Here is a 23,302-nt window from a genome sequence, read left to right as displayed (position 1 = left end):
CGATAGGATGATGGTGATGAGACTCCAGTTTGAAAATGGCATGAAAGATATTCCAGATGTATGCCCCACAAACGGGTCGCATAGATGAACATCTAGAGGAGCGGGCGAGTTGGCCATGCGGTTAGAGGCGCGCGAGGGTGAGCCTGCATCTGGGAGTTAGCGAGTTCGAATCCCACTGTCGGCAGCCCTGAAGAGGGTTTTCCATGGTTTCCCATTTTCCCACCTTGCAAATGCTGGGGCTGTTACCTTAATTAAGGCCACAGCTGCTTCCTTCCAACTCCTAGGTCTTTCCTATCCCAATTTTAGCACTGTCATTTTAAATTGTTGAACTATCCATTGTGTTTATAAATGCCTATATTCATGTACAAAGTGTCTTTTTTAAGTAAGGTCCGTTTTGTTGTACACACTAGTAGTTCACGCGCATATCGCAGCGAGCGCGTGCGTCGTGTACTGGCATGCCTCGGGAGCAACTGTGCTCAGTTTCAGCTCAGTAGCTAACCTGTGCGGTTTTGTTCTGTGCTTTCAAAATGTTTAAGACTATCAACTTGCCCGCCACGTGTGAGGTTCGGTCAGTGATACGGTTTTTGTCAGCAAGGAACCTGTCTGCTGCAGAAATTCATTGACAGATTTGCGAAGTGTACGGTGATACTCTTACGAGTGAAAGCAAATTGCGTAAGTGGGTACGACAATTCAAAGATGTTACGAGTAACTATTCTCATTTTGGTTCCGTATTGAAGTTGACGTATGTCTCAAATATTATTACAATATTCTTAAGTCCACCTGTTCAATACAGTACAACATAATTCACTATTTCATATGGTTAAAATTTTATACATAATACATAAGTCAATGGTACATGTTTCACCTGTAACCATAAAGGTTACCGTAAAGGAGGGTGAAACATGTACCATTGACTTTTATGTATTATGTATAAAATTTTAACCATATGAAATAGTGAATTATTTTGTATTGTATTGAACAGGTGGACTTAAAAATATTGTAATAATATTTGAGACATACATAATTCAAAGATGGCCGTGACAACGTCCATGATGAGGACCGCTCCGGTTGCCCTTCTTCGATTAGACGATTTGGTGGCTTCAGTTTGAAGCGAAGATTCGTGAGAACAGGCGCTTCACAATAACAAGTATCTCAAACGAATTTCCTGACGTGTCGAGATCAGTGCTGTACAGCATTGTTTCTGAACACCTAAAGTTCAGGAAACTGTGCTCCCGTTGGGTCCTGAAACTCCTAACAGAGGACCACAAAAACCAAAGATTTGAGTGTGCGATGAAGTTCTTGACTCGTTATGACGAAGAAGGTGATGGCTTCTTGAGTCAGATTGTAACTGGAGACGAAACATGGGTTTCGCATATCTCGCCCGAATCAAAGCAACAGAGCATGGAATGGAGACACACACACTCGCCTGTAAAGGTGAAGACCAAACAGACTCTGTCCCAGCGCAAAATCATGGCGTCGGTGTTTTGCGATAGGCATGGTGTTTTGTTGGTCGACTTCATGCAAGGAGGAACCACTATCAAAGCAGAAGCATACTGCCAAACCCTGAGAAAGCTTCGCAGAGCGATTCAAAACAAAAGACGCAGCATGCTGACAAAGGGAATTGTCCTTCTCCATGACAATGCAAGACCTCACACTGCAGGTCAGACGTGCGATTTTATTGGACAGTTTTGGCTGGGAAGTTTTAGACCACCCACCCTACAGTCCTGATCTTGCATCGAGTGATTACCATCTGTTCCTCCACCTCAAACAGCACCTCAGTGGCAACCATTACAATGACAACGTCAAAATGGCAGTGAACTCTTGGTTATTGGAGCAGGTGGCAAGTTTCTATGAAGAGGGCATTTTCAAATTGGTTACGAGGTATGATAAGTGTTTGAACAAACTTGGCAATTATGTCGAAAAATAGAATGAAGTATGTACTTTCTGAAAATAAATTTACTTTTTGAAATAACCTTTCGTTGTGTACTTATTTTCAAACGGACCTTACTTAAAAAACACGCCTCGTATTTTACCACTTAGTTTTTAGAATCATAATTAAGTACAAATTAGTTATAAGCAAATTAACAATGACAGGTCTTAACCTTGAGATAAGCCTGAGGATGGTGGAAACCAAGCAAAACCTGTCCCTTTTAATGTAGTGTTGTAGTAATAAGAATTTCTAACACCTCGCAATAAATTGTATTGAATAGGTGGAATAAGAAAAATAAAAATTTGTTTGCAAATTATAGCAAATTTCAATACGGGTCTAAACATGAGAATAGTTACATGCAATAGTTGTTTTACTCAACCTATAATCTCATTCTCAGACATTCCCATATGTGCTTACGTGGTACATGATCATATGCCTTCTCAGTATCCAAGAATACGACTATAACCATTCTATTCTTATCCCAGTATTCTTGTTGAAAAAATTAGGTTTATCATTGATCTGTTTGCTCTAAATCCATGTTGTTTTTCCGCATGTTTAGGTTCAACAGACTTTCTGATTTTTCTCTCCAGGATGGTCTCATATATTTTTAACCCATGATATAGAAGGGTTATGCCTCTATAGTTGTTACACTTCTTTCGGTCATCTTTCTTAAATAGTGGAATAATCACTCCTTGCCTCGGGCCACCGGGGATTTCATTTTCTTCCCAAATTTTATTTAGTACTCTGTACAACCATTGTATTTCAGGTTCTCCAAGTGCTTTGATCATGTCCACACTGAACTCATCCAATCCTGCAGACTTTTTTTTCATTTTACATATTGCTGTCTCCACTTCCAGCCAAGTCAAACTTTCTACCTTAAAATTTATAGGGTTTAGAGGGTCATTTTGTTTGTCATCAGTTGTATTACAGTTCAGTAAGTGATTGACATATCTACTGAACTGTAATATTTCATTTTCATTTCTAGTTACCTCTCCGTTTGGAAACTCTACTGTGTTGATAGTACTATTATCATTTTTGTTTTTAACAGTGCTATTCAGGAACTTCTTATGTTTGTCTTGCCCTATTCTATTGGCAAGATCATCTTTGCATTTCCATTTCTCAATGTCAACTATTCTTTGACTTATAATATTTTTTCTCTGTAAAATGATAGTTTATCCTCGATTTCACTTAGATTTCCTCTCACTGGCACGGTACAAAGCTCTTCTTGCGCATTTCTAGCTTTGACAGCAGCTTTTGCATCCTCATTCCACCATGCTGTTTCTTTGGATTTTCTTATTTGGCTCTGCCTTCCACATACTCCCTCAGCTGTCTTCATCAGTACTCTCCTCAGGTTATCCCATTCCTCATTTGCAGATCTCAGATCTTCTTTAGGCAACATCTTCCGAACGTTTTCTCAAAACATTTCCTTCACCCTTGGTTCAGATAGTCTCTAAATTTTTAGTGTTCTTTTGTTGTAAACTTTAGGAGGTCTTCTCTTTGTGATATCCACGACCAACAGCCTGTGGTCTCCATCCAAATTTTCACTAGGAATTACTTTGACATCATTTACAATCTTCCAAACTTCTTGGTCAGCGAGTATATAATCAGTTACCATTCCATATTGATCATCCCAACTATATCTTGTGATCTTATGCGTGTCCCTTTTCTTGAACCAAGTGTTACTTACATCCATATTGTTCCTCATGCAAAGATCTAGAAGATGTTCGCCCCCTGTCATCCTATTCCCTATTCCATGAGGACTTGGGGAGGATTCATAGCCCAGTCTGTCCGATCCAACCTGAGCATTAAAATCTCCCATTACTACCAAATTTTCACAAGCCATATGTTCCTCCAAGCTGGACAAGAAGGCTTCTTTCCCTTCTTTTGAACATCCTGATTGTGGAGCAGAGACCTGGATTATATATTTGTCTCCATGCCAATTTACTGACACTTTAATTATTCTGTCACTGACAAATTCATTCTGGCTACAAACAGCAATATCTTTATAGAGTATTCTCCATTTCTTGACTCCAAGTTATTTGCTGACCAGTATGGTTTATAGACCAGACGGAGGTGTCTTTTTCCTGTTGCCTTCCATATGGTTTCACTCATCCCCATGATAAGAATTTTCCTCCTTTCCATCATATAAAGTATTTCTTCAGTTTTATTTGTCAGTGTTAGAATATTCAAGGTTCTAATCCGGCCACAGGGTCTTGATTTAGGTTTCGTAGCTGGTGAAGCTTCAAGCTGTAAACCGTCATACGTGCCTAGCTGTTGTCGTTGTCTTGAGTTCTTTGATCCAAGACTTGTATTTTTCTTGAAAGCGATTTCAATTACTCTCCAACTGACCTGCTAGGCCTAACATTAGAGAAGATTTTCTGTCAGGGTTATCTCCCTTAGCCTTTAGCAGTCCCTTGCCATATCTGCATGGCAGCAGCTTCCTATTGAATATGTGTCATTTCCTACACAAAGGCTTCAACAACTACCCTTAAGGGTGAACCCCTCTGGCCATAGCCATCGGTCTTCCTTAGTTTGATATAGATGTTGATTCCCATAGGGAACCTAAAATATTTGTCCTGAATGAGTAAATTTATAATACCAATATAATGGTCCGTTATTGGACATTATATTGGTATTACTTCCTTAGTTTGTCAGGTTTGGTAATGGCCGCCCAACCCTCGGCCAGACAGTTGCAGGTGGTGCCGTCTACTGTCGCATACGGTAGCAGGATGTACCTGACCTGACTTTTAGACTGCTGTTCTCTAAAAGAAAATTCAAAATGAAAGAGGATAGCAAGTTTTCTTAATAGATGTGTAAATAACATGGCCGATAGCAATTGTTGACTCGTTCGAGATAAAGGCTGAAGTAAAAGATCGCTTATTTTTCAATGTTGTACACTGAAATTAAATAAGAATGGGATACACCTCAAGATATGGCAGAGTACACCACTTATTCAGTGGATAGTGTATATTTTCTCATGTCTAGGTAAATTTCAGAAAGGCTGTTCCCATGCATACTTGTAGCGAAGAGGTAATCATTTCTCTATGTGTGCTTGAAATAATTTTTCATGATACATATACGGTTAGGTGACGCTGTTTGAAGGAGAAAACTGGAACGTTTGCCACAGAGGCTTCTGCAGTAATTTTTTCAGAATGAAATTAATTATGAACTTTCACGTAGTATCGGATTTTGAAGAATAACAAACAAACAAACAAGCCGCAGTATGGACATCATTCACCAAAATGCAAGTTTTGAACAAACTGATTGCTGTTTCATACCAATTTTATTGTGTATGAGTTTTTTCTGACTTTTACGAAAATCCAGATATAACGACAATCTGTTATAGCAAGTTAATCTTTCGCTGTTATGAATTCTCGCTATAACAGACTTCTACTGTATTTTAGTTCTAAGGCTGTCCTGAATGAGTTGATGCAGTCATGCCTTTCTCCATGTGTATGTTGATCATTGAACTCCAACTGTGCAGGGCATTCCACTCACCTTTGCCTTTTAATCCCTTGTGTTTAAACTTTCCTAGTTCGTTTCTGACCATGATGGTATCAGGTTAGTGAGGTCTAGGAAGAATTTCATTTTCCCATTTTTATGGTCCTTCCCTTTACAGAACTGTTCTTCTTTGAGTTTGTGGAACTTTCTGTTTTCCTGCCTTTGTCTTGAGGCTTCATGTTGATGTCCCTTAAGCTGAATCAATCAATCAATCAATCAATCAATCAATCAATCAATCAATCAATCAATCAATCAATCAATCAATCAATCAATCAATCAGTCATTCATGAAGCCATAGCTTATAGAGTACTGAGTTCAGGAAAGAGAATGCTACCAAATACTGGGGGTGATGGCTATGGATAAGTCTTTAGCCTGGAGCTGGTTAGTTCTTTATATAGCCCCACTGAAGTTATAGTGAAACTGCAGAAACCAGTAGTGGCACCATAATGAGGTGCACACAGCATGATGAATGAACTAGTTTGTCATTCCTTTTCTCACAATGGAACATTACAAGAATTGATTAGAAGCTAGAGAAAATTAACTTTTTTCTATCTCTTAATTCTGTCAAGCACAATCACAGAAAATATGAACCCAGTACTGTATTTTATAGTATAAAAATCTATGTTTAAACTATCTGAGCCACACTGGGGCCTTATTTTAATATAACAATTTTTTCTGTAGTAAAGTCATATATATACGTGAATAATTTGTGTCGTTGAACAATCCACATACCCTAGTTTTAGGAAATAATTAGAAAAAAGAAAATTAGCTTTTATTTGTGTTTTATTTACAAGAAATTAATACTCCAGAACTGAATACAGTAAAATATAAATTTGTTTTAAGAAACCCATCATAATCTTTTGTTTGGTAGGATAGAGGGTGGGTCCCTAGTTGTACTCCCTCTTAGAACAGTAATCACCACCACACCACCACCACTGTAGGGTAGTCAACCACACCATATCATTTTATGGTACGTTTGCCTTTTCTGAAGTCTTCACGTTCCTAGCGAACTCTTGTATCTATGCACTATTACTCTTTCCCATCATGTCTTGTTACCACTATGTAATCTTTCCTTATTCCGATAGATGGCATCTCATACGTTAGCGTAGGTCAAAGCATTTCTTTTCTGCTCTGTCTTGTTGGGTTAGTAGGTAACCCACTCGATGAGAATTGTTATGCTGTTTTCTTATCTTCCCCTGGTATTTATAATCGACTAGTTTTACCTGTGTGTTGTCATAATGAGTGTGCTGTCTGCTATTAACTTTACAGGAATGTGTTGTGCAAAATGCCCTGCAAATAACAATTTTTTTTTTTTGCCATTCATGAGTGCAACATTCTCTGACATACTTCTGTCCTGCTGCATGGTTTCCAATGTTCTCTGCATCTTGAATAGCTGTTAAGCTTTTCTTTAGCCTTGGTCAAGAGATTACGAGAACTTGAAGCCATACTTAATATGTGGTTCACACTTCACTTCTAATGTCCTACCATACAGACAGAGGCCAGACAATGCTATAGTTTTACGGGATCCATTGCTTCAGGCGAAGCGATACAAACTTTGCTAAATTCTGGAAAAAATGTGCATGTAGTATTCGCGTATGTATGTTATATGATAATATGGCTTGTATAGATATGTAGGTTATAGAGGTAATTATATTAACTTCTTTACTTGGAGCGTGATCAAAACAGAATGGAATTTCAAGTGTCAATGATATAGTAATGCTTTCTAAACTTATTTATGATTTTTTATGTTTATAATCTGCAGGAAATCAATGAAGAATGGCTGTCGGACAAATCAAGGTTTTCTTGTGATGGCTTGAAACGTCAAAGACTGATTACACCCATGCTCAGGAATTCTGATGGCGATCTGGTTCATGTGGAATGGGAAGATGCCCTCATAGCAGTCTGCAAAGCTATGAAGGCTGTACCTGGTGACAAAATAGCTGCTGTAGCTGGAGGTTTCTCAGATGCTGAGGTACATCACTGTGTGTTATTTAAATTGTGTTGAATTGTAGAGATGTGTTTTAAAAATATCATTACAGTAGAGATTTCTTTACAGGCTCTTATTGCACTGAAAGATCTGCTGAATAGGCTTGGCTCAGAATCGTTGTGCACCGAGCAAGCTTTTCCTTTGGATGGTTCCGGAACCGATTTTCGCTCCAGCTACATTCTGAACACGAGAATAGCAGGTAGTTGTTTACCATTATATGTGTTTTAAAGGAGTTATGGTTCATTGATTGACTTTGTTACTGGGTTTTCATTGTGGTTGCTGCAAATCAAATCCTCTCATTTAGTGGTCATAAAAGTCTACTTTTTGAGATTACTAATTATGGTTAATTACATTAGAGATATTTGGAATGGAATATCATGATGCTGTCAGGTTGGATTTCATATAGAATGGAGGTTTCATGGCTATGACGACGACGACGACGACGCTTCATTAATGGTTATACCATTTTACACAAGCAAGACTTTGATCATGACGAGAGGTAACAGAAAATCCAGGGGAGTGGTAAAAATAGGAAATGAACCTCTTGAAGTAGTGAAAAGTTTTAAATATTTAGGCAGCATGATGTCACAAGATGGAAATTTGGATAGAGAAATTGCAAGTTTCTACCAGTGTGTTAGAGACATTGTATGTAACAAAGATGTGCCAATGAAGTGCAAGATGGTTTTATACTCGTCCTATTATAAACCTATACTGACCTATGCTCCAGCAGCCTGGACGTTGACTAAGCGGAACCAAAGTAAGATACAAGCAGCTGAAATGAGGTTCTTGAGGAGCATACAGGGAAAGACAAGACGAGATAGAATATTATTGATGGTTATGAATTTCATGTTTTTGGTCCGTATTGAACAATATATAAGTAATAATAATAATAACTTAAATGTTTCCACCTTTTCAATACAATATATTCACAAATTTACAAAATTATACGGTACTAGTTTCGACCCATCTAGGGGTCATCATCAGCCGTATTGAAGCAAAGATCATTTGTGGCGAAATCCTAAGACAATATTATTTTAAAGAATAACAAGTGAAATGAGATGTTATTATGTTATTATTAACTATTACCATAACATCTCATTTCACTTGTTATTCTTTAAAATAATATTGTCTTAGGATTTCGCCACAAATGATCTTTGCTTCAATACGGCTGATGATGACCCCTAGATGGGTCGAAACTAGTACCGTATAATTTTGTAAATTTGTGAATATATTGTATTGAAAAGGTGGAAACATTTAAGTTATTATTATTATTACTTATAGAATATTAAGTGAGGAAATAAGGAGAAGCGTGGGAGTGTGTTCAATTCAAGAAGAGATTGATATAGCAAAGCTAAAATGGTTTGAACACATGATGAGAATGCCAGGAGAGAGAATACCAAAGATAACATTCATGGATACAGAGACTGAAAAGAGGCCAAGGGGACATCCTAGAGTGAGATGGAGGAGCTCTGTTGTAGACTGTATTGCAAATAGAGGGGTCAATAGCAATAAAGTACTGGAAGAGGAATGGTGAAGAGCTTTGGTACACTACCCTACCCAGAGAGAATCTGGAAAAGGGAATGGAAGATGAAGAAGACCATTTCACACAATAGAGAAAAAAATAAACAAAACAAAACACACTTAAGAAGAGAGGTCAGTGGAGTATAAGAAGAAAAAGATGTACAGAGATATACACAGGTTATATTACAAGTAAGCACAGGAAAGTAATAGTCACTTCTGGAGATTATGTAAGCGATTTCTAAATTTTGACAATGAGCAGTTAAATATATCAATATCCACTTTGTTTAGAAATCTTGACATTCGTTCAATTGGCCCATTGACTGCATAATTTGTTCTATGCCAATTTGTAGGCAATGTAATCTCAAACCTCGTGTGTCTGTCTGGTACATGTAGGTTACTTTTTTCAAGGAGTTGTGGGCATTTCAATAAGGAGTGAAGCGATTTAAAAATGAAAAGTGTATCCGGGAATTCATGGCGTTGTGACAGACTATGCAGATAAGACTGTTGTAGGGCTGTGTAATCAACATTTTTATATGAGAATCCTGCTCTAAATGAATATAAACAAAAAAATTTGTTGTACTGAATCTAATCTATGGACAGAGGTCTGATGAGAAGTGTTCCATACAGGTGTACAGTATTCTAGTATAGGGCGTACCATAGATACATACAGCAATCGATACCTACCTAAGTATGAAAATTCTCTGGAATATCTAGTAATGCAACCCAGTCTCTGTAATGATTTGTTATAAATGTTTTCTATATGTTCATTAAAATATAGGTCATAACTGAATAAAACACAAAGGTTGTTAACTTGTGAAACAGGAGTTAGAATGTTATTACTAAATTTGTCCTACATTTTTCATGATTAAGTTTCAACCTATTTCAAATACAGTACTTTTCCAGATGATGTAAATTTTTTTAAAGTTTTAAACAACCGAGTGGACAATTAATTTGCATAAATTTTTTTGCATCGTCAGCAAACAAGCAATTCAGAATTCTTAACCTTTTTCTTGTGCGAGCGGCCGTGCGTGCGCGTATCGCTTGGTGGATGGAGTGTTAGGAAGGTCCAAGCCCATGCCGGCCGGAGATTTTTTCCTAGGGACAGCATGAACTACACCGTTATACTTATACCCTCATAGAAATTAGAAATATTGAAAGAACAACTTCGAATAAGGATTGGATTGTTCCATACAAAGTGGGGAATGCTATGATAGTAAAGGATTTATAAGACACTAGGTACAATTTATTATAAATCCAATTAATGTCTTTTTACACTACATTACTTTTGAATTTGTGCACAATATTGCACGTAAGAAAACCTTCAAAATGAGATGAAAACCTCACTGAGTCAGTCATTACATATGGAGCAATAGTATTGCGAGACATGGCAATTTATGTTTCTAAGGTCAGGCGATGTCAGTAACAGGAAACTAATCTGTTGACACAGTGACAGGCAACTCTGAGGTGAAGACTGTACAAGGAAGTAGTGAGTTATTTTGTTTTCATTTTATATCACATCACACTTCTCGAGGCACAAAAACAACATTCAAACGAATGAAAGATTTCATAAAGAAAAATGTGAAACCATGGACCTTAACCCAATGAGCAATACTGCCGTTTATTTACGTTCTCGAAATTTGCATCTGAACAGTACCACCGTCTATTTGCGTTTCATGTTGAATGTTTGAAATTGTTTCCTTGCATCGTACTGGAAGGTTTTTACAACAAAGTTGGGGTACATTTGACATATTTAGTGAACTTTATTCCGTGTTTTATTACATCTCGTATGTTCTGTGATGAAGTTCTGTCCCATTATCCGTACGGTATTACATAACCCAACTTATTACGCGATTTTGCTACAAATTACAGCACCCAGGAACTGTTTTCTATTGTTGTTGCCTGTGAGAGCATTGTATGACTATTCCTTGACAACACACATTATTTTTCTTTTCCCTCATCTCTGGTTTCCGTAGAAAGAAACACTCTCTGATAGTAAACAAATACACGTGGTAATGACTGGATCGAATCGAGGATGCGAGCTTGCTCCAGAAGATGTAAGTAATATTTTGACTAACGAGGAGTCTGACGACGAAATTGATATTTATAGATGGTGATGGTGATAGTGATTGTATTGTGTCCGATGAGTGAAATTGGTTATTCCTTGAAAGACGACAACACGGAAATTGAGGACGAAGTGCAGAGCTCCGCTGTCGCAAAGAACGCTAAGCTGTCAGCTGTTCAAACTGAAGGAAGAAAGTTGAGTTCTGTAGGCAGGTTTCTTCCTACCCTTTCTGCTCATTTTGATACATCAAATTCAAGGGTTAGTGATAATCTTCATTTGAATGATAATGACAACAATTCAAGATTTGAAGTGTCAATTTTCAAAGAAGTTGTTGATCGTAATATTATGAACTTGATAGTGTCAGAAATGAGCAAGTACTACTTATTTTTTTCCAGAAATATGGACGTAAAGGAAAAATCGAGGTTACATAAGTGGCAAAGCATAACCGTAGAGACTCTTTATCTTTTCCTGGCAACTGTTTTGTTGATGGGCCATGTGAAGAAAAGAATGAAAAAATCTATTGATATTATTGTTTATACTGGAAAGGATACGGACATTGTACACGATGCAAAACTCGAGTGTCTGTTGATAGGTGATGCTGTTGTAAAATCAAGTCTGTGTGTTGTAAAGGTTATAAATTTGATCACATATAGACAGTAGGCCTAATTATATTTGTGTCAATTTTATTATTCCTTTCATTATTTTGAGAAAAATATTTTCTATGCCACTGATTTCAATTAAATTCAAGGTATCAGTTGTATACCTAAGTGTAAATTATGTAAATTTATTAATAGAGAAAAGTTAGAATCGAAGAACATAAAATTAAGAATTCAAAATTTTGAAGAAAAAACTCGCTCCTGGTGGCCTGGGAGTGTCACCAAAACTCATTGATCAAAAGGTTAAAACGTACTCTTCATATGGTACATTTTCGCAAATATAAAGGCACGAATTTTCCACCTATCCAATACATTTATTCTATTATAAAGTACTTAAAACATGCTAATATGTCAGTACCGGTTTTGACCCTTTTAGTGGGTCATCTTCAGCCGAAGAACCTATCATTTTAATAATAACTTATAATGCTAAAAAGCCTGTCCTAATTATGGTTTCATAAAAACATTTTTCCACTCATATTTTATTACCACAGTACATCACCTTAAGTTAGCATGAGTCATTCATGATTAGGACAAGCTGTGTTTTAGCATTGTACGTTGTTCAAAAGGCGAGAGAGGTTGTGCAACACTGGTAACCGGTCTGCCAAGATTAGTGGATGGTAGTTCTGGGTTCATGTCTTGAGCAGCTTGTATTAGATTCCTAACAAGTAGCTCACAAAACTCCTTTTCAGACAGCTTTCCTTCACATGACGTGTGAATGATGGTGTTCAAAATAATGATGGAAAAATAGTTTCTTTGTCCGCTTCCATGTTCGGCGGGAAATATCGTAACTATTGGCCATATGATCACTTGTCACAATAACCCATATGTGCATTGTAGCTCTCAATTATTGCAGGTTTTGGTGCAATCCCATTGTCATCAATAAAGTGACCGGATGGTGGAGAGTTATTCATGTTAGTCAGCAAATACACTTTCCTCTTATCTTTCCAACTTATTGTACACAGGTTTCCCTTCACTTTTGCTAATAATATCTCCCTTCTTCAGTTTCAAATCTTTAGGTCCAAATTTTTTCGGAATGTCCTTCCGGTTATGTCTTCCTTAACTTTGCTTAGGATGATTCCAGATTTTGATGTTCTGTGTGTGGTTTACTTTCTTTCCATGCAAATCATTGAAAAGGGCAGGAGAGGAAATGTAATTGTCCATGAACAATTTATTCTCTCTCTTCTGGTCAAGTTTTGCAAAATCGTTCTCCTTTCACCAATTCGGTTCAGTATCTCTTCATACATGATTTTATCTACTATCTCGCTTTCAGTATTCTTCTGCAACACCACATTTCTATTCTCTTTCTGAACTACCGTAGTTATCATCCATGTTTCACTTCCATACATTGCTGTGCTGCATAGGAAAGTCTACATAAAGGTCTTTCTAATTCCTGTTTCATTGTTCAAAGTGAGCAGTTTTATTTTCTTAAGACAGGCCATCCTTGCTTGTGCTTTCACTTTTATATGCATATAGAGATTATCCACAAATCTCTTGTCTTTTGGTTCACATTCACTCTTGTGTCCGGCAAACAACTTACAAACATTTTTTTCATTTTCAAAGCTCTGAAACATTTAAATTTGTTCTTCCTTAACTTTGCTTAGGATGATTCCAGATTTTGATGTTCTCTGTGTGGTCTAGAGAAATGACAAAACCTTTGTACTGAACTGAAACCACTCCTCCATGCCTTAGCCTTCTTCGCCTGTAATCCTCAGGCATCATCCCAATGTACAGTAGTCTGAAGTGCACTGTGCTTTTCTTCTACAGTACATTGGACAAAGGTTATACAGTTTGAACTGCTTTATACATAGTTCAAGGGTAAGACATTCAGCTACATCCAACTCAGAATTACTGTACGTTCAAATAAGAGTACATTTTTGAGGGGATATGTTAATTGACTGCCTTAACAAACCCATAAAATGAATACTGTACTGAATTTGTTTTGCTGTGTGTATTTTCAACTGCAGCTGTGTTAAACTGACTGTACGATACATTTCAGAGAATGAACTGATGTCACTGTAAAATAAGATCTTTGATAGCAGAAGAGCTCTGAAAGGAAAACTCTGATGTGAATGAAGAAGTTAACAGCATATTTTTGATTGGCAGCACATGGCAAATTAACCTTACAGTCTACAGAAATAACAAGGACGGATTCATTATCAATCCCACCGTGCTATTAGAGGACCATACAAGACAGTCGAAGGAAGTTCATCTCAAAAAACAAAATATTTACAAACCGACAATTGCCTTTCTACAAGCTGAAGTATCAGCCTAGCAATATCAACGTTATCAGGTTGATGATTGGAGCACATGGTACCGTCCCAGTCTCTCTTATAAACTTTCAGTTGCCTGCGGAAAGCATCGATAAAGTTGTCATTGCTCCAATTTGAGGATCTGATCTCATTTAAATGGACCTTCTTGATTTCATGTTAAACATACCATTTTTTTGTCCTAAAAGATTTTCAGTATTTACATTTTACAAACAGTATTACTGTAATCTCAGTCACTTACTGTTATTTATGAACTTTTCTTGTATTTTACTATAAATTGACTTACACTTCATGTACAGTAATTAGAAGACTCACTAAATAATTGCAAATATAAGATTATTTATTTATTTATTTATTTATTTATCGTGTCAGAAGTACAAAGTAAACGAGACAACAATTAAACAGGGAATTTTAAACATTGGTTGACCAAAAATTGGCCACGACAAGCGCATTTGGAGTTGCCCTCATTAGGTCTTTAATGGTACAAGTGGCTGGAGAAGAAGGACACAGTAGAAGATGCTCGTTAGTCTGCTTAGTACCATTGCAGTAAACTGTCTCCACAGGAAGGCCCCATTTCTGTAGGTTGGTCTTGCATCTCGTGGTACTGGAGCGTAATCGATTGAGAGCCTTCCATGTTGTCCACTTTTCAGAATGTCCAGGAGGAAGTTCTTCCTTTGGAATCATCCATTCTCTCAAATGTTGACATTTTTCCCACCACATTGAGATTCTTGCTTGTTGTGGTGTTCCTTTAAGAGCTTCAGTGGTTGTCAAGAAGCTCTTGATTTCAGCCTAGGATGTGCTGGTTGACAGGCATAGTCATAGCCTTGCTTTTCTTATACCTAGCAGCAATCTCGCGTCGGATTTCAGGTGGTGCTATACCAGCGAGACAGTGGAGTTTATCTATGGGAGTAGGTGAATGTTTCATTTACTGTTATTCTTGTCATGAAAACAAATTTTTGTTGCTCAGGAAAAAAAAAAAATAAATAAAAAATCCTGCACTGTTTGACACTTTTTGTATGGAGTTAATACACCTCTTCTGGAAGTTGATCGGTGATGTTAACACTCTCTCACCATTTTGGTTGACCACAGAGAATGCTTGCACAAATTTGTTGCACTAATCACTTCGCCAAGAGCTGGAATAGAGAATGGAGGATTTTCCTCTTCTCGGTCCCTATCATCTTCCTCATTTCTGGATGTACGTGCTACATAGACTATTTCCCTGTCACCTTGTTCTCTTGTTCAGAAAGGTTGTCATAAAAATGAACATAACAGTTGAGTTTGGATCTTCATCAGCGAGCATTGAGTCAGTTTCATTCTCATTGCTTTCTTCATCACTTTTTTTTTTTAAACAATTTGTTTTACGTCGCACCGACACATATAGGTCTTGTGGTGACGATGGGATGGGAAAGGCCTGGAAGTGGGAGGTAGCGGCAGTAGCCTTAATGAAGGTACAGCCTCAGCAATTTCTCTGGTGTGAAAATGGGAAACCACACAGAAAACTATCTTCAGGGTTGGCGACAGTGGGGTTCGAACTCCCTATCTTCCGAATGCAAGGTGCACGCCCCTAACCGTAAGGCCAACTCGCCCTGTATAACTTTTTACAATGCCTTCTTTGTGAAAGTAATTTATAGAGGTCATTGTCCCAAAAGACAGAAATATCCTATCAAAAGCTAGTAAAACAGAGAAAAGAAACTACCCAAGTCTTAAGAAGAATAAAAAGACAACATCATAAGGACACCCTGCAGTTAATTGAAGAACAGTTCAGTAAAACTAAATCAAGGGACTACTACAAAACCTTCAGAAAGCAGCTCCAAAAATATGAACCCCCGACCCTACTGATGAAGGATGAAGATGGTAAGCTGGCCCATAACAATAAAGACAATGCAGAAATTCTGGCTAAACATTTCAACAAGCTTTTAAATTGTGAGGAACCTACAGAACTCCTTCATTTGGACACCAACACCCCGATAAAAACATCACCAGAAAACATCAATCCCCCCACAATAAAGAAAGTCTACCAAGCTCTGAATAAATTAAAAAACTACAAAGCGCCAGGAGAAGATCAGACCTTTGCGGAAATCTGGAAATATGCAGGAACCTCAGCAAAAGTTGCCCTCCATCAACAACTTGTCTCTATCTGGATTAAAGAAGAACTACCAGAACACTGGACAACAGCCCTCATTCATCCTCTGCACAAAAAAGGGGACAAAACCGACCCTAATAACTACAGGGGAATCTCTCTCCTAGACATAACATACAAAATATTTTCAATAATCATCCTTAATAGGATAAGTTTACAACTTGAGAAAGAACTAGGAGAATATCAAGGAGGTTTCAGACCCTGGAGGAGCTGTCCTGATCAGATCATGAGTCTTAAGTTGATAATGGACTATAACAGGAGAAGAAACAGAGATATGGTGATAACATTTGTAGATTTCAAGAAAGCTTATGATTGCATCCATAGAGAATCTCTGTTTAAAATTTTAAGACACCTTGGACTACACCCCAAATTAATAAACATGATAAAATTGACTCTCACCAATACCAAGTCAAAAGTGAAGTTTAGGGGGGAAACATCAGAGACATTTGAAATTAAAACTGGACTACGGCAGGGAGATGGGCTCTCACCACTATTATTTAACTGTGCTCTAGAAATGGTAATGAGGGAATGGTTTAGAAAATGTCCCCCCAAAATAAAGATTTGCCGAAAAATCAAAACAAATTGCCTGGGTTTTGCTGACGATTTAGCATTACTAGCAGTGGACATAAAAGAAGCAAAAACCCAGATATCAGAACTTCAAAACATTGCAAATAAAATTGGCCTCAAAATATCATTTGAAAAAACAGAAATTATGCCCCAAAAACCAACACAGCTAAAAGAAGTCACCATAAATGGTAATAAAATCAAAATAGTAACTCAGTTTAAATATCTTGGAGAAGTAATAACACATAACTTAAATGAAAAAATCTCAATCCAAGTAAGAACAAATAGATTAGCTAAAGCACAAAAATTAACATGGGATATCTACAAAAAGAAATGTCTATCAATAAATACAAAAATAAAACACTACAACACAGTTATAAAACCGGAAGCTACATATGCAGCAGAAACACTCTTTTACCTGAATAAACAATCAAAGACTGACAGACTTCAGAAAATTGAAAGGAGGATTGGAAGAACCTGTATCAACAAAAAATATCAGAAAGATGGACAGTGGCGGTTAATACCTAACAAAGTCGTGTACAAAGAGCTAGAACCCATTACAGATACTATGCGTAAGAGGAGACTGGGATTCTTTGGACATATCATGAGGATGCAGGACTAGAGACTTCTGAAACAACTAGTACAACACAATCTCGTCTCAAAAAATACCACAACAGGATGTAAATGGATCAGAGAAGTAAGAGAGGATCTGAAGGAAATAGGCCTTACAACAGAAGACACCAAAAATAAGATAAAATTGAATACAAAACTCAAGAATACAAACCTCCGCTTTACCCTTACACAAAACAAACCAACAACACGCACATTTTCAACTGAGGAAAGGGCACGAAGATCGGAGCGTCTGGGAGGACCGCAAAGCCCGAACAATCCCTTCAAAGAGACCTGAACGACGGACTGACTAAAGTGATCCTATGTGTCATAAAAGAAGAAGAAGAAGAGGTCATTGTTTCTAATGTAGTTGATGAATTTCATTGCGTCTAAAGGTGAAATACCCACTATCGGCAGCCCTGAAGATGGTTTTCCGTGGTTTCCCATTTTCACACCAGGCAAATGCTGGGGCTGTACCTTAATTAAGGCCACGGCCGCTTCCTTCCAACTCCCAGGCCTTTCCTATCCCATTGTCGCCATAAGACCTATCTGTGTCGGTGCGACGTAAAGCCCCTAGCAAAAAAAAAAAAAAAAGGTGAAATAATCAGATTGTAAGCATACTGATGTTACAGTACTGTATACAGTAGATTTCTTTAAAAAAATAAACAATAAAAGGCCGTTGTCATCCCTAGAATGTTGACCATGGAATTCTCTTTTCCTGCATCAGTTTCAGCAGTATGTGTTGTACCAGATTTTGTTGTGTTGGACTTGGAGATTGGCAGTGATGCCCTAGTCAAGGGCCTGAAGCACACTGGTACAGTTGATTGAAAAGAACTCAACTCACACACTCGGTAAAGAAATTTGAATGTGAATTTTGAGACTTTTCTGTGACTATGGGTTGGAGCTTGTACAAATCATCAGCATTTGTATTCAACAAGACAGTTGTGTGAACTTTACTCTTCTTCCCTCCATGACTTTGGTCTCGGCAAGAGTTTTACTTGATATCTTATTGTAAAAGAGACCAGTCTCATCACTGTTGTGCTTATTGTTATATATGTAATCTTCAGTATGTTGTGATTGAATGTCCTTCATCCTGTGCTATACTCTGTGTCGCCTGTAGCTTTCGACTCTCCATAAATCATTCTTTCTGTTATACTACAGCAATTCTCGAACCCCTGCAGCCGATCAGTGGATGTCTTAAAGTAATGTGTTATATTAATCATCTTGGAAAATACTATAGCCTTCGATTTTAGCACGTCGCCACTAACAGGTGGGCTACTGGAATTCATTCCCGTTGGTGAGCTGCTTCAGCATCTCTGAAGGCGAGCTCACTGGCAGTGTTGCAGGCTCGGTTTGAAGATTGTAGAAGAGTTGGCGGATGAACCATCTGTGGTTAACGGCAGCACTCAGGTCTTCCAAGCATACAACCACCGTGGCATCAGGTGGCAACCAGCTGTAAAACTTTTTACTATTACTTATGGTAACCATGAGATACAAAAGGATGGCTCCTTCTAATAAGGAAAGCTGTTATCTCTAAGCCAGGACAATGCTAGGATTGATATTGGTGCGACAACAAGCATTTCCAGAAGTTTTACTATTATGGCCTAGTAGCAGTGTGATTAGTCTTAGTGCCACTATAACTTAACCCTTTAAGCTTGTACGTTGGAAATGTTCTGACATTGCGATTTTCTGTTTTGCTCATACGTCGGAAATGTTCCGACATAATGATTACTCCCAAGAGAACGGGCCGATTGCAGAAACGATGACTAGTTTTAAGCCTTAGACATCGTCTACCTAACCAACGCCTAAATCGTTCACGATCTTCCATTGCATAAACAATGTTCAGGCGATGTTTAACTAGACATCCCTTAAAGTTTCAATTTTGGTTTGAAAATGGATACAGAAGTATCTTTCATGCAACTCTTTGCTTGTCGCAACCAATGAAATTCGCCGGTGCGCGCGCCGAACGCCAGTCAGCTGTTTGTCTCCCCACACATTACTCAAATATGGCTGAGCATGACTTGCCCACAGATAAGAGTATCGCTTTCGGTGGAAATTAAATCTCATCATATTATCGACACTAAAGCAACACGGCACCGTACGGGGAAGTGTAGCTTTCATTATAGCGTTGTTACAGTGAGTGTAATCTACTCATAAATACGGTAGCTTCGACGAAGGGAAGATGAAGCAATAGTAATGTGTAACCGAGTGTGTTGTACGGGCCAAATAGATGTAGCTTGCATTCTGGAGATTGTAGGTTCGAAACGCATCATCGGCAGCCGTGAAGATTGTTTTCCGTAGTTTCCCTATTTTTTACACCAGGCAAATACTAGGGATGTTGTTATGGCCACGGCTCTTCTTCCTCAGTCCTCTTTAAACGATAATCACCACCACTTGCCTTTTCCTATCTGATAGTTGCCGATGATATATATATAAAAATCCCATACAACCTACTTTTTAGTTTTCACTATTATGTGTGTTTACTTGGCAGTAAATATAAGTGAATCCCTCCTGATTGATATATGTGACAGCCCTCAGACGATCGGGACACATAATTCTGATATGTATGTAGTCGAAGTGACCTATAATTCCATGGAAATTACCTCATGTACATAATAAAATATATCGGTTGCCAAGAATTGTATTCAAGTTGACAGTTACCGGACTGTCACTTTGTCAGTCTCAAGAAACAAGTCTCTCGTAAAGCGAAACCTTATTTTGATTATCTCCCCGTGCATGCGATTTAGCAGCGGGCGACCCACAGAGAGGCCGTCGGACTAACCTTTCTTTCCGGAACCGTTTCAATATGATCATACAAATGACATATTTTATGGTACATAACCTCTAATTGTGATTCACTCCTCTCATTTGAGGTTAAACAGTGCTCTCGGCAGTGTTTAAACATGACCGGTTGAACATCGGTTTTAGACAGTGTCTAAGTGATAAATAACGTCTCTGCAATGCGGCAGCCATGCTTAGGCATTGTTTAACCGTAGACATCGTCTAAATACCGTTTCTGCAATCGGCCCAACTTGTTTTAATGGAAGAATGAAAGTAACTAGCGATTCTCAGGCGATACCTGGACTTCAGAGAATCCATGGCCTTGTGAGTATAATTCTTAGTGTGATTTAGGCAGGCAATCTGCAGGTTGTACATTGAGCTCTGTGTTTACACTTGGAAGGAGCAAAATAGCTTCAAGCAAATCAAGTGGGCTGAGTAGTACTGACATGAACACGGTTGTGAAGGATTTGAACTTGATTCGGGAAGTGAGAATCAGGGTGCTTCAGAAATATTCAATGAATCTGAAGTTAAAGAAGGCTCCAGTTCACTAGAAGATTATGATTGCTCTGCCTAGGTAACCTAAAAGTCTATCCATGCTGATTTTATGAATTTCCCGCATAATTTGACAAGTGAATACATACAGGGGCATTCGTAAATTCTGCTTATTCCGTGTTTGTATGTGCATGTAAAGTCATTTATTCCAGTCTTGAGTTCTGCAAAGTAAATTGTTGTGGCCTTAAGAACAGATACCAGATGTTACTTCTAGAAATATGAGTAGAGGTATATGGCCAGCTAAACAATTTGAAGTGCTAAGGGTTAAACAGTTGTAAATGGTGAAAGCTATGCTTTAGCATGTTTAAATGTCATTCAAGACCCAATCTGTTCTTACCTGACAACGCACTCTTCTGCACTGCGATGGTGCTAACATAAATCATCTTCTGGTTCCATATGCTGATCATTTATAACTGCCCAGTATTTATCTTTTGAACTTTTGCTGCCATACTGTAAATTACAGGAAAGAAAGAACCATCAGTTTAGGAGTTTTGATTTTAATGATATTTTTATTTAGTGCGATGGCTCCATGGCTGGTGTGCTAGCCCTTTTTCCAAGAGGTTTTGTGTTTGATTCCCGGGTGGGTCGGGGATTTTAACCTTCATTGTTAATTCCAGTGGCTTGGGAGCTGGGTGTCTGTGCTGTCTTCAGTGTTAGATTTCATCATAGGTAGGGTCCGTAAGCTCTCTACAAACTACTACTACTACTACTACTACTACTACTACTACTACTACTACTACTACTACTACTACTACTACTACTACTACTACTACTAGTGTTGTTGTATGGGCCTATATATTTCTCTTTCCAGGTGTCGAAGAAGCAGACCATATCCTTTTGATTGGAACCAACCCTAGATTCGAAGCACCACTGTTTAATGCGCGTATTCGGAAAGCTTACCTTCATAATGAGTTAGAGGTTGCTCTTGTTGGACCACAAGTGGACTTGACGTATAATTATAATGTGAGTAATATTTGATTGCTGACCACTTCCAAAGCACTTAACACATTCACTGCGTATTTGTAGAGCATGACATGCCCTGCAACCTGAGCAAGATATTTGCGTGGAACTCTTTAAAAGTTGTAATAATTGGAGTTTTGGATGTTGGTAGGACAAGTTATATCAAACTCGTGCACTTACCCCACTCACGCGCCCGGTGCGTGACCTGCACGGTTGGTTGAAATACAGAGGTAATACTGGTAATCGGGCGGATCATGTGCCAGGCCCGTGGATAGATTATTGTGCATTATTTAATGTGGATAACAATCAAATGCATAAATATATTCGTATTTACACTTTCCTATTATACAATTTTACATTATTGCAAAACTGACAGCTGCTGAAGCGTATTGTCTTCTTTCGAAGGGCACCATTTATCGGGTGGACCTCATGATGCTGAAGGAACTGCATTGTCGGCCTTCTGAACAAAATATAAATAAAATGATAACATAAGCATTATGACTCGGTCAAAAATGATTTCTACAAGTTCTTTCATGTTACTCATAAATATGATACAATAATAAATGACAATTATAAGTTCAGTCCTTTTACTGAACTAATTGCTGTAGTGGAATTTATTTCAGAAGTGGAATCATTTGTAATTCTCTTGAAGTAATAAACAGTAAACCTCGCATTGAAGTTGTCTTCCTGCTCAAGGATCCCAAAAAGAATGATCATGTATGACGAAAACATGGAAAATACGAGGGGAAACTGAGCATGCACACAATGTGCAGGTTGATAAGGAGAGTCTTTCTTACCATACGGGAAATCTGAAATTCACATTTTCTAGCACCCTTCCCATAATGCGCTAGGTGTGTGCTCCGCACATGCTTAAAAGCTAGCATTACGCGCCCGGCGTGTGATCCGCACTGAACGTGTTATAGGAAGTTTTACATGTGAATAAAAAAAAAACAGAAAAACATCCTAAAATTTTAAAATGTGTCTTTGATTATCAAGTTAATTCAAATGTTCTAATGGAAACAGTATACATTGTGTAGATTTTGCTGTATATACAGTGATTTTTAAGTCGCTGTACAAGCTTTGTGAGTATAATGTAGAGGTAAAAGTCAGACTAAGATGTTATGTAAAACTTTTTCCAAAATCGCTGTATTTCAGAGTTGTGTAACACAAACAAAATACATTCCTACCAAGAGTTTATTAATTTGAGAATCACAAATTCAACTAAGCTACTGTATGTTGTGTAAACTTAGAGTAAATGCTTTCTATCCAGTGCAACACAAACAAAACAACACAAAATTAATTCCTCCCAGAGTTCAACTTAATAAAGAAATCACAAATTTGACACAATCTAACCACAGTATAGTAAAGTACATTCAGTTTACCACAAAGCACTTTCAAAGTGAGTCCATAAAAGTGTAGACAGAGACGTGCTGGTTGTCGTACCAATTCGGGAACGTCGCAGAATCCTTTCTTGTCGGAATCAACTGTGCGTAGTGGAGTGTGCAAATGAATCACGAACATCTACTGTAGTCACTAGTGAACAGATCAACATCTTAAGAATGAAACATAATGAAGAGGTAAAACTCAACAGATTGTAATTGTTGTAACTATCAGTTTGTATTCAGGAGATAGTGGGTTTGAACTCCACTGTCGGTAGCCTTGAAGAGGGTTTACAGTGTCTTCCCATTTTCACACCAAGCAAATACTGGAGTGTACCTTAATTAAGGCCACATTCACTTTCTTCTCACTCCTAGCCCTTTCTTATCCCATCA

The 23,302-nt window shown here is 37.9% G+C and overlaps 1 protein-coding gene across 2 annotated transcripts in view; it reads left to right on the top strand.

Moving 5' to 3' along the window:
* The window catches only part of ND-75 (NADH dehydrogenase (ubiquinone) 75 kDa subunit), a 155,846-nt gene that overhangs the window by 54,517 nt on the left and 78,027 nt on the right, over positions 1 to 23,302 (top strand). For both annotated transcript variants that reach the window (XM_067138625.2, XM_067138626.2), the window contains exons 7-9: positions 7,194 to 7,403; positions 7,488 to 7,617; positions 21,382 to 21,533. In XM_067138625.2, coding sequence (XP_066994726.2) covers positions 7,194 to 7,403; positions 7,488 to 7,617; positions 21,382 to 21,533 — 492 coding nt within the window. The remainder of the gene's footprint in view (positions 1 to 7,193; positions 7,404 to 7,487; positions 7,618 to 21,381; positions 21,534 to 23,302) is intronic.

This window comes from Anabrus simplex, chromosome 1, assembly GCF_040414725.1.
Source record: "Anabrus simplex isolate iqAnaSimp1 chromosome 1, ASM4041472v1, whole genome shotgun sequence".
Taxonomy (NCBI): Eukaryota; Metazoa; Arthropoda; class Insecta; order Orthoptera; family Tettigoniidae; genus Anabrus; species Anabrus simplex.
This window is presented reverse-complemented; position numbering and strand designations above follow the sequence as displayed.